Below are 10,659 nucleotides of genomic sequence, written 5' to 3'. Positions count from 1 at the left end.
AACAGCTGGGAGCTGCACCACCAAGAGCTGACTCTTCTGGGAACCCCCAGCTGGCTCTGCAAAACCTGCCTTTGGGAGATGAGAGTTTCATCAATAATTAAGGAAGACGTGAGTATTGAACTAATTTAGGATTTGCACTTTCTAACACATTTTAGTGTCTCTAAAGCGGGGGCAGGGGGGAGGTTACTTGGTGAAAATATCCACGCCAAAAGGGGATGTTTTTAAAGACTGGGGACTGCACGACGTGAAAGCCAGGTTCAGCCATGGATTTTCTGCACGACCCATGGGAGTTGCTGCCACCGTTCCCCATCCGTGAAAATGGGGAGAACAAAGCTTTCTTCCACCCTTTGTCTGCTCGGTCTATTTTAGCTTGTAGCTTTTAGCTGTAATTTCCCTGTTCTCAAAGCCCTGTGAGAGCTTTGCTCCTTCCTGTGCCCCAGATACAGGTAAGTGTTGCACCAGAATTGGGAAGGTAAGCAGAAAAAGTAAAGATGAGGTTTTCCAGACTGCTGCTAATTACCCTGATACGGTCGCAATTAAAAGGTGGCATTTTCACATGGCCCCAGCTGCCTTTATGTAATGTGGAGCTTCCGACAGGACAGGTTTGACCAGCATTTTAGGCAGGGTGCAGAATGAAACCCATCTTACTAATGCAATCAGAATGCCAGGTGTTAAAGGAGAGAGGGAGAAAAGAAAACAATTTTTTAAAACACGGTTTATTATTGTTTGCACTCAAAATTCAGTGTGAAGGCCCTCAGGAAGGTGGGGGCAAATCCAAATGATAAATATTTTGCAGTATTTTTGTCTTGCCACAGGGGTCCCAGAGTGTGTCTTGGAAAAAGCCATGTGAGTTTATCCCTGCAAAACCTGGGGTGGACCTGACAGTGTTACCCCCACAATGCAGAGGGAATAATGAGGACCAGGAAAATCTGGCGAGTTGCTCCAACAGCCTCCAGGCATCCGCAGCAGAGGTGGGGGCTGGATGCAGGTCCTGTCCCCCTGCTCAGCATTTCAAATACGTTTTAAAGCATGTCACAGCTTGGGAACACGGGATAGACACATGCCATGTAAAAGGCTCAAGTGGAATTCATGTGTTCCTTTTCTTTCCCCTTGCAGGGATATATTGTACTACTACTATGAAAACTGTCTGGGCTCCACGACCTGGAGTAGAGAAGTGGTATTTTTATAGTGATGATGATATTCAGGCCCTGTGCATCCTGAGGATTAAAAAATAACAGAGCAGTGTAACACCATCTTCAAAATAAAACCTTGCAACTTCCAGCACTTCAACCCCTACTAAGGGGGAAAAAATAAAAGGATGTTAAGAGATTTTCTTCCCAACCGCTTGCTGCAACTCCCGCCTGCAAAATGCCCCCAGGAGACCTGTTGAGAGCAGGATGGAGGGCTTGGCATCCTCTCTCTCTGCCCCATCCTGGCACTTCTAGGCGTGAGACGGGCACTTGCAGAGAGAACCGGAGCCCGCTGTGCAAAGCTTAAGACAGCACAGGCTGTCCCCAGGAGCAAGCATGGCTCCAAAACACACATAAAAGGCAGTTGCTATGGGCCGACCTCTGTGTGTGTGTGTGTAAAGGGTTTATAAAGCTGTCCTGAGACCAGGAAATCTCCTGTGCCTTTTAGATTTAAGAGAAGTTGCCTTCCTGTTGTATTCCCAGATAACGCAGCTCTGATCAAGCCCACTTGTAAATAGCTTAATAGATTTAATCAGTTCCTTTGGAAAATGTTGTTGCTTCCGCAGGGTTTTAATTCGGTCCCAGGGAAAAGCTCAGAAAGGGCAGTTGCTGAACGAGGAGTTGGCAGATTCCACCTCTCTGGACCTCCAAGGCACTGTAACCTGCAAGAAACCAGATCCACAGGGAATCCCACTCAGGTGCAAATGGAAGAGGAGAGACCAGGAAACCCAGGCAGATCCTGAACCCTGTGGAGCTTACATTTACATACCGTGCTCTCCATCACTTGTAATCTGACATGAGTCAATAGGAACACCCAGGCACGTGGGAAATCGCTGCCGACCTGCACAAACACCCCGGCTTGGGATCCACGCTGGGTTTTCCCCCTCTGTGCTCGGGTTTGATGGGGCCAGCCTGCCCGAGGAAATGCCTTCTCATCTCCCTCCTTCCCATCTCCCTCCTTCCCATCTCCCTCCCCAGCCCTCTGGCTTTCTGGCAGCATTAAGAGGAAATCCACCATCGGTCAAAGCGGAGCCGCTGCAGCCCTGCAGCCCATGTCAGGGGGTCAGAATCATAAAGGAGTCAAGCGACTAAATACATTCCATATATTCCTTGGAGCAGGTTGCAGAAATGAGCTGAGCAAGGGGGGGGGCGTGTCCAAATGGGGATTTTTGGTCCCCTCACCTTTCTGGAGATCCTTTGTCCTAGCCGGGGGAATGCCTCTTGTGGGTGATTTTTCTGCCCTCATGAGCACCAAACTGGGTTAGTGGGAAATATCATTATGTGATTGTGGTGCTTCCATGCCAGCCAGGCTGGGGGGGGGCTTTGCAGGAAGGAGCAGTGCTCCATGAAATGCAGCAGCAAGAAAAAGGCCACAAAGCATCGGATCAGCCCTTTGCCTCCCAGTGGCTGGGAGATGGGCAGTGGAGACCAACTGGGCATGTTGCAGCCCTTCTGGGCCCTTCATCCTGCCCTTTGTGATCCCTGCAAATCTTACTCCCAAACACTTACCAGCACATACACTGGGTCCCAGTTTCCCTCCCGTATGAGCAGACCTGGGAATTTGGGGTGACTGGGTGACAACTTGCACGGGGTGGGGGCAAAGCACAGCCTGGACTGGTGATTAAAGCAAGAGGTGAGGGGGAAATGGGGTGCAAGGACCCATGCTTTGATTTCCCTGTGCTAACGCCCATGTTGCAGCTGGGGAGGGGTCTGGGGAGGGATCTTTTGCACTCCTGTGGTCACCTTCCTCATGGGGCCATTCTCCTTATCTTTCCAGGCCACCCCAAAATATTTCAGTGTCCTCATCCCTCCTCTCTGAGTTTCCTTCAGCCCTGCGGTTTTAGGGGCTCCAAGGTGCGGGGGGCAGTGGGGGCTGCTGGGGGGGGGGGGGAAGGGGCGAGTAACGAGGCCATTTCCAGCTCAGTCCTCACTCTCCTTCAGCTTTTCAGTGGGCAAAATAAGAATGAAAGAATAATAATAAAGAGGAGAGGGGGACGGAAAGCGGAGGGAGGGGGGGCACCGAGGTAGGAGGGGGAGAGCTGGGGCAGAGGGTGGGGAGAAGTTTTCTCCCCGCTCCATCCTGGCCCCGGGGCTGAGGAGTTTGCAAACAAGGAGGAGCAGCCGAGTACCTTCGGTGTCATTGGAGGAGGTTGTGGGTTTGGTTTTTTTTTTGTTTGGTGTTTTTTTTTTTTTTCCCAAGGAGCTCATAAATACGGAGGAGGCCGGAGCGAGGAGGCTGGGACTTGCGCGGGGACCCCGAGGGCAGCGCAGGGGGCTGGAGGGGGGCGGCGGGGCCGGGCCATGGCTGCTCTGATGAACACCTACCCCTGGCCGGAGCGACTGGAGGGGGACGGAGCCGGGGGGCTGCCAGCGGGGCCACCCACCCCCCGTTGTCCACCGGGGGAAAAAGGCTCCGAAAGCCGGATCCGCCGGCCCATGAACGCTTTCATGGTGTGGGCGAAGGACGAGAGAAAACGTCTGGCGGTGCAAAATCCCGACCTGCACAACGCGGAGCTCAGCAAGATGCTCGGTAAGGAGAGAAGGGGTGAGGGGTTTGTTGGGGAGGAGGGAGGAGAGTGGGGTGAGGTGTCCGGGCATCCCCCGGCCCTCTCTGGGGCTGCAAACCTTGCTCTGGGTCTGGCAGCCTGCGGTGCGTGCACCCACCCGGGCATCCCCGGGGATGCAGACCCTGTTCAGATCCGGCACTCCGGGGTAGGCACCCACGCAGCCACCCCGGGATCCCATGGGGTGCAAACCCTCTCCGGATCCAGTATGCCAGAGTGGGGACCCATGCACCCGCACAGGGATCCCCACGGGTGCAAACCCTGCCCAGATGGGGACCCATGGATCCTCCGTGCCACCCCGCGGGGTGCAAGCCCTGCCCAGGTCTAGCACCGGCACCCTGGGGTGCATATATCCTCCTGGCCATCCCGTGGGTTACAGACAGGTCTGGCATGCAGCAGGTGGGCACCCACGCACCCACCTGGGCATCCCCAGGGGTGCAAACCCTGTCTGGATCCACTACTCCACTGTAGGCACCCATGCACCCACTTGGCCATTCTGTGGGGTGTGCAGCCTGCCTGGGTCCAGCACCCTGAGCAGTATCCTCCAAACTTCCCTGTGGGGTGTAAAGCCTGAAGGGGTCCCACACCCCCTGGGACACACACCCATGTGCACACCCTGCTACCCCTCAGGTGCAAACCCTGCTGGGGTGCAAACTTCTCATGCTGCCAGTGCCAGGGATCCCTAGGTGCTGTACAAGAAGGAAACACCCAGATTTTCCTGTCCTGTCCTGTCTTTGCTGTCCCACTTTGTCCCCAAACTCACTGTCCCACCACCAACAGTGTGTGGCTGGGGGGTGTATGTGTGTTTCTGCTGTTTCTTTTCAGGGATCACAACCCATTTTGAACACACCTTTGTTTCCCACTCCCCATCCACCCTTTCCCCCTTCTCCCACTCCCCCTTTTTTATGCAAAACCAAGAGAACAAACTGAAATAACCAGCCCAGCCTGAGAAAGTGCTGCCCAAATTGCAACACAGCTTTGCTGTCCAGCCTCTTACCCAAAGTTTGTGTTTCCCTGGGCAGTTTTGTGGTGTTTTCTTTGGTGGTTCGGGTTTTCTCCTCTCTGCTTTCCTTGCAGCACTTCAGCTTGTTAGTGTTATTTCTGGTTATTTCTGGTTCCCTTTGGCAATGGGAAGGCATCAAATGCTTTGATCCATATCGTCATTTCTCCCCCCCTGTCCCTGAGGAACAGCCTGGAGTAGCCTCACTGTGGGATACAACCCCCCCGCCCCAGCGCTGCTCCAGTGTCCTGTGTCTTGAGAACATTTTGTATATCTTGAACAGGGAGCAGCAAGGTCCTGGCACCCAGGTCTCTGTATGCTCCAGTGCAGGTCCTGGCAGGGCATGGACTGGGACACATCCAGGGACACCACGTCCTGACCCCCTGCTCAGCCAGGCATGGCCTCGGCCAGCCTCACTCAGCAGCCAGGCTCTCCATCCCAGGCTATGGAGCCGGGGGAGCTGATTTGCCCTGGTGTATTTGCAGTGAGGCTCAGCTAACCCCAAACCCACCCTATTCTGGGACCTGGGATGGGGGCAGTTGATGGATCTACAGCAGCTTCAATCCCTTCTCTTCTTCACCTATCTCGTCCTCCTGGGAGGGTTACAGGCTGTTTCCTCCCTGTGTGCTGGCTCAGATTTTGGGAACCCCCACCTTGTCCTTGGGTTGAGTGCCTGTAAGCTTTGGGAGGCAGCCCCCTGGTCTCTTTTCCCGATATGGATATGGCCACTGTGGGCACTCAGGGGAGTTTTGTTCTCTGTTTCAGGCAAGTCCTGGAAGGCTCTGAGCCTCTCGCAGAAGCGTCCCTATGTGGAGGAGGCTGAGCGGCTGCGGGTGAAGCACATGCAAGATTACCCCAACTACAAATACCGGCCCCGGCGGAAAAAGCAGGTCAAGCGGATCTGCAAGCGGGTGGACCCCGGGTTTTTGCTGGGCAGCCTGACACGGGACCAAAACGCGGTGCCGGAGAAGCGGAACTGCGGCCGGGCTGGGGGGGAGAAAGAGGGGCTGGGTGAGTACCCCCCTGGTCCGGGGCTGCCATCCATCCGGGGATACCGGGACGCCCCAGACAGTGGCAGCAGCACCAGCGTGGACACCTACCCCTATGGGCTGCCCACCCCCCCAGAGATGTCTCCTCTGGATGCCATAGACCCTGAGCAGAGCTTCTTCTCCTCGCCCTGCCCCGACGAGCATCACCGCTCCCACCTTGCCGGAGCCACCTACTCCCCGGAATACACGGGCAGTTCGCTCCCGTGCAACCACCACCCTCTCAGCCCCATGCCTCAGCCGGCCACCTGCATGATCCCCCCAGCCACAAGCTGTCCTTCCCTTCCTCCTCCTCCTCCTCCCAGCTACTACACACCCGCCTTCCCCTCCCTGCACCCCCCCAGCCTCCATGCCCACCTGGGCCAGCTCTCCCCACCACCTGACCACCACAGCTTTGACACTTTGGACCAGCTGAGCCAAGCCGAGCTCCTGGGGGAGATGGACCGCAATGAGTTCGACCAGTATCTCAACAATCCCGGCCATGGCGACCACCACGGCGGGGTCTTGGTCAACGGGCAGGTCCCGACATCTGGCAGCTCCCACGCCTCTGAGACCAGCCTCATCTCCGTCCTCGCCGATGCCACGGCCACCTACTACAATAACTACAGTGTCTCTTAGACCCCCTGCTGGGGCCGCCTGGACCGGCTGAGGAAGGACCCGACACAGTCTTACGAGGCATTGCTCCTCAGGGACATCGCTCGCCGCCCCTCAGGGTGACCGAGTCCAAACCGTGAGGGCCACGGAGTCTCCTTGGTGGTGTAGGTAAAGGATTTTGGTCATCAGCTCACCACCGGTGCAAAGCCTTGGGTGCTCTGCTCCCAACAGGGCCAGGGGGGGATTTCCCAATGCCAAAACCCTTTGGCTACGTCCCTCTTCCAAAGCAGACGTGCTCCTGGGAGCGTGGGAAAGCTGCCCACCACTTGGGGCTGTATTTTGGAGTTGGGAGGGTGGCAGCATCCCGTAAACAGCAGGTCTGAAGTCCCAGCAGGGGTAAAACCCCCTGCAAGGGAAAAAAGGCAGGGATGGGGAAAAAGGGAAGATTTTAGTAAATGGGTTCACAGTCTGCAAGTGCACTTTGGGCCAATCTCAGCTCCTGGTGTTAACATTGCTCCTGGTGTTAAAGCCCCCCATCCTCCCACCCCCAGACCATGAGTTGGGGGCTTAATCCCCTGGGGAAATTCCAGAGGGAACAAAATGGACACCAGGGATGGATACCAGGGATGTTGCCGGGCTGGCCCTAGGACTGCATAGGGGGGCTGTTCCAGGGGGCAGCCAGCCCTGGGGGTGCTCAGCCTCTGCATTTTGGACAAGGGTAAGACCAGGGCTTGCAAAGCAGGATCTGACCAGCATCCACCCCCCACAGCTTCCCCTTAGCCTTCTCGCAGAAGCATTCCCAAATGACAGGGCAGCAAAAGCTGCCCTCCCCACCAGGCTGGGAATGGGTCCTGGGCCGAGCACTTGGAAAAAGAAGTGATGTTGTAGCAGGCACATTTTTTAATCAAAACTTTGAAGGCAAAGGCTTCACGTTTCGAGCCGCAGTGCCCGATGCCTCTTCTAATTCTGGCATATTATTGCTTGTAATAAAGCTGTACATTGATTTATTTCTCCCATTATTCCTCCCCTCTGATTTTGTATTGCTCGAGTTCTCTTCCTTTTTGTAAAGATGAAGCTTTATTTTAAATCAGTTATATGACATGATTAATCTTAGTGTTTACTGTATGGCACTTGGTAATGATTAGTTAGTAGCATGGCTATGATTTTCTGGTTTCAGTCCTGAATGTGTATTAATAATAATTGCAAATAATACTTTAAAAAACCCCAGAACTTCACAGGTTTTTAAGCTAATACATTCCATCTTTATTGTGTGACTCTATACATTTTGAATGAGTGTATATATGAGTTTGCATAAAATATTTAATTTAAATAAATATGGTTTTATACAATGATTGTTTTATGATTTAAATTGCTGTAGCTATTGACAAAGTTTTCGAGACAAAAACATTTCCTGTTCAAGTGCAATTTTTTTAATAATTTTTTTTTGGTTGATATTTTTAGCCAAACTTTTCTACTTTCATTTTTTTTAAATAAAAAGAAAAAAAAAGATCTGTGGTTGTCTTTTAAAAATTGTGGTCTGCTTTCTGACAAGCCAACTGGAGGCATGACGTGTGCATGTCTTCACTTTCCCTGCTGTGTCTCAGGGGCAGGAGTCACTCCTATCACCTTGATCCCGCTTTTGCCTTCTCATATGACCTTTTCATTCCAGGTCCTATGTAGATGTTGTTGGTCTGTTTGTGAGCAGTAATGGTGTTGTCTATGGAGCAAGTGCCACTGCCTGGAGCATGGCTTTTAGTCCCATTTGAGTCTGTATTTCAGAGTTTGTGCTGATGCATCGTTGAAGATGCTCCACCTTGCGAGCACCATGTGAAAGGTCCTTAGGGCACGTGCAGATCAAGGCACTGAGGCCTCAGAAATGGAACGTGAACTAAATTTGGGATGCTGCATGATGGGTGATCTTGTAGGCAGATGTTGAGTGGTGGCCTTCAGGTATGGCTAGGGAAGAGAAAATCATAGTCCTTCTTCTGAGCCATGGATGAACATCACAGCCTACTCTTGCTAGACATTAAATCAAGCTGTGTTCCTGCAGTCCTTGAGTCATGCACACCCGCCAGAGCACTGGCCTTGCCTCTGTGTCCTCCTGCTTGGCTCCCAAAAGCAGAGGAGCATGTTTCCTGATGCATTTTGTGATGCCTTCTTACGTGTGTTGGTTGGAAGGGGTCTCCTGAGGTCACCCAACCCAAGGCAACCCAACCTAACTGGGCTGGCTTGCCTCCCATAAATGACAACTGTGACTCAAGGACCCTATGGTTCCAGAAGGTGGGACTCGGTGTGAGTATTTGGGAAGGCACCAACATGTCCCTGATCTGTGCTTATGGTTGACTTTTGTCCCCCTCCCGTAGACCCCCTGGAGACAGCACTCCCATCACACACGCCACCTCCTCCTTTGCCTGTAATTTGCCCATCCAAACCCACCCTTGACCCCATGCAGCTGGTTTACCTTTTAAGGTGGACAAAATGGATGTTTTTGGGTGTCCTGCTGATGCTGTGGACTGTGGTGGCTCTTGCACCAGGTCGTGACACAAGGATGTGACACTTGGTGTGGTGTCAAGATGGTCAGTGCAGCAGCCTGGATGTTGCCAGCTCACGACAGGCAGCGTTGCTTTCCCAAGAGGGTTTGTGAATCACGTTTGGGAAGGAGGGTGATGCCATGAGCCTGTTTGGCCTCTCTACCCAATGACACTGGTGCCAGCAGCAGGAAAAAGACTGAAGACTGTGGGCCCTACTCTGCCCACAATCCCTGTGGTGCCTCCAGGGCCAAGGGATGCTTCCAGTCACCCAGCAGCACATTAAAAATTGTTTGCAACAGGGGTTATTGTGCCTGTGGCAAACCTGGATCTGCCTTTCAACCAGAAAATCCAGGAGGGTGCTCCCTTCCAAACAGACTGTCATTAGAAGAGCATCCAGACCAGGGCATCACAGGGCCAACAACCTCAGGGCAAGTAGTCCTTTCTGCCAGGTCTTCTGCAGGAGCAGCTGAGAATGGTGTAATGAGATTCTAAACCGCCTTGTTGAGGAGGCAGAGCACTCAGCTGTCCCAGTTGCACAAGAAGATAAGCTCAGGGTGTTGCCATCAGGGTGCCTGACCTGGGTTCTCACATTCGTCTCCCCAGTGGGAACCTCTCTCCGGGACATGGGCTGCTCTCTCCTATCCTGCTCTGAGCCCCAAGCAATGATAGGATGGACTGAAACACCCCATGAGCCTCTGCCAGGCCTCTTTTCCCAGACTCACATTCACGGTTGGTGGAGGCAAGAGCTCTGGGCAGCGTGTGCAGCCATGGCCAAAGCCTGGTTTCCCCAGGAAAAGGAATGAGATGCCAGGCTGGGATGCAGGGAGACTCCTGCAAGCTGAGCCTGTCCCCACTTGCTCAACCCAGAGCCACGTGAGGAGAAGCGGGAGCATGTCCCCGTGCTCTTTGCACATCAGGAACAGCTACAGGTCCCAACCGGGAGCTGGGGCCCCCCGAGGGTGTTGGGAGCCAGAGCCAAGGCGAGGTGCGGCTCCCCGGGAGCCAGGGCTCGCCGGCCGGATCCCGGCACACGCCCAGCGCCGGGAGCAGCCAGCTTCCAGCTCCCAGGACACTGGCAGCTGAGATGAAATTAGGGAGTGGAGCCATCTGCCCTTTCTCCGGCAGGATAGAAAAACGCAAGGCTCGAGGTTGCCCCCCACGCCGCAGCAGGTTTTTGGGGTGCAGGGCACTGCTGGCAGGGACTTGACAGAAAATAAGTGGTGGACAGAGATGGGAAGTAGCCTTTTTCTGCATGGTGACCATGGTGGTTTATGGATGTTTGGGGGGGTCTCCATCCCAAGAAAGACCCATTCTGTGTGTTTCTCCTCCCTCCCTATCCCAAACCCACAAGCTCAAGGCTGTCTCTGTGCATGCCGAGGAGTCTTGTGGTTTGTGGGTTGCTTTCTCCAGGCTGGGAACCAGCAAGAAAATCCATTCAGGGCTGCAGGAAGGTATAAAATGACCTCACAGTACATTTGAGCAACCACTTAGGGGTCTCAAGTTGGGCCAGGACAAGGGGCCCTCCTTGCCAGGAGGTGACCAGGGTGTGAGTCCTCTGTTCCCGGTGTCCGGTGGCCCCAGCCAGCCCTTGTTCCCTGTGGCTGCATGGGTCATGGTGCTGGACATCAGGAGCAGGGATGAGGTCACCTTCCTGGATAGCACAGGGATTTGGGCTGGCTGGGAGCTGCAGTGTGTGTCATGGCCTGGCCCTGCCACGGTGGGCAATGTCCTTTG

General features: G+C 54.0%; 1 protein-coding gene across 1 annotated transcript; it reads left to right on the top strand.

Annotated features, from left to right (window-relative positions):
- The first annotated feature begins 3,491 nt into the window (after positions 1-3,491).
- Positions 3,492-7,884, top strand: SOX7 (SRY-box transcription factor 7). The gene is made up of 2 exons (XM_051614405.1): positions 3,492-3,720; positions 5,520-7,884. Exons 1-2 carry the CDS (start codon positions 3,492-3,494, stop codon positions 6,416-6,418), a joined length of 1,128 nt encoding a protein of 375 aa, XP_051470365.1. The 3' UTR covers positions 6,419-7,884.
- The last annotated feature ends 2,775 nt before the right edge of the window (positions 7,885-10,659 follow it).

Source organism: Apus apus, chromosome 3, assembly GCF_020740795.1.
Source record: "Apus apus isolate bApuApu2 chromosome 3, bApuApu2.pri.cur, whole genome shotgun sequence".
Lineage (NCBI taxonomy): Eukaryota > Metazoa > Chordata > Aves > Apodiformes > Apodidae > Apus > Apus apus.
Note: the sequence above shows the minus strand (reverse complement) of the source record. Positions and strands in the feature narration are given on the sequence as shown.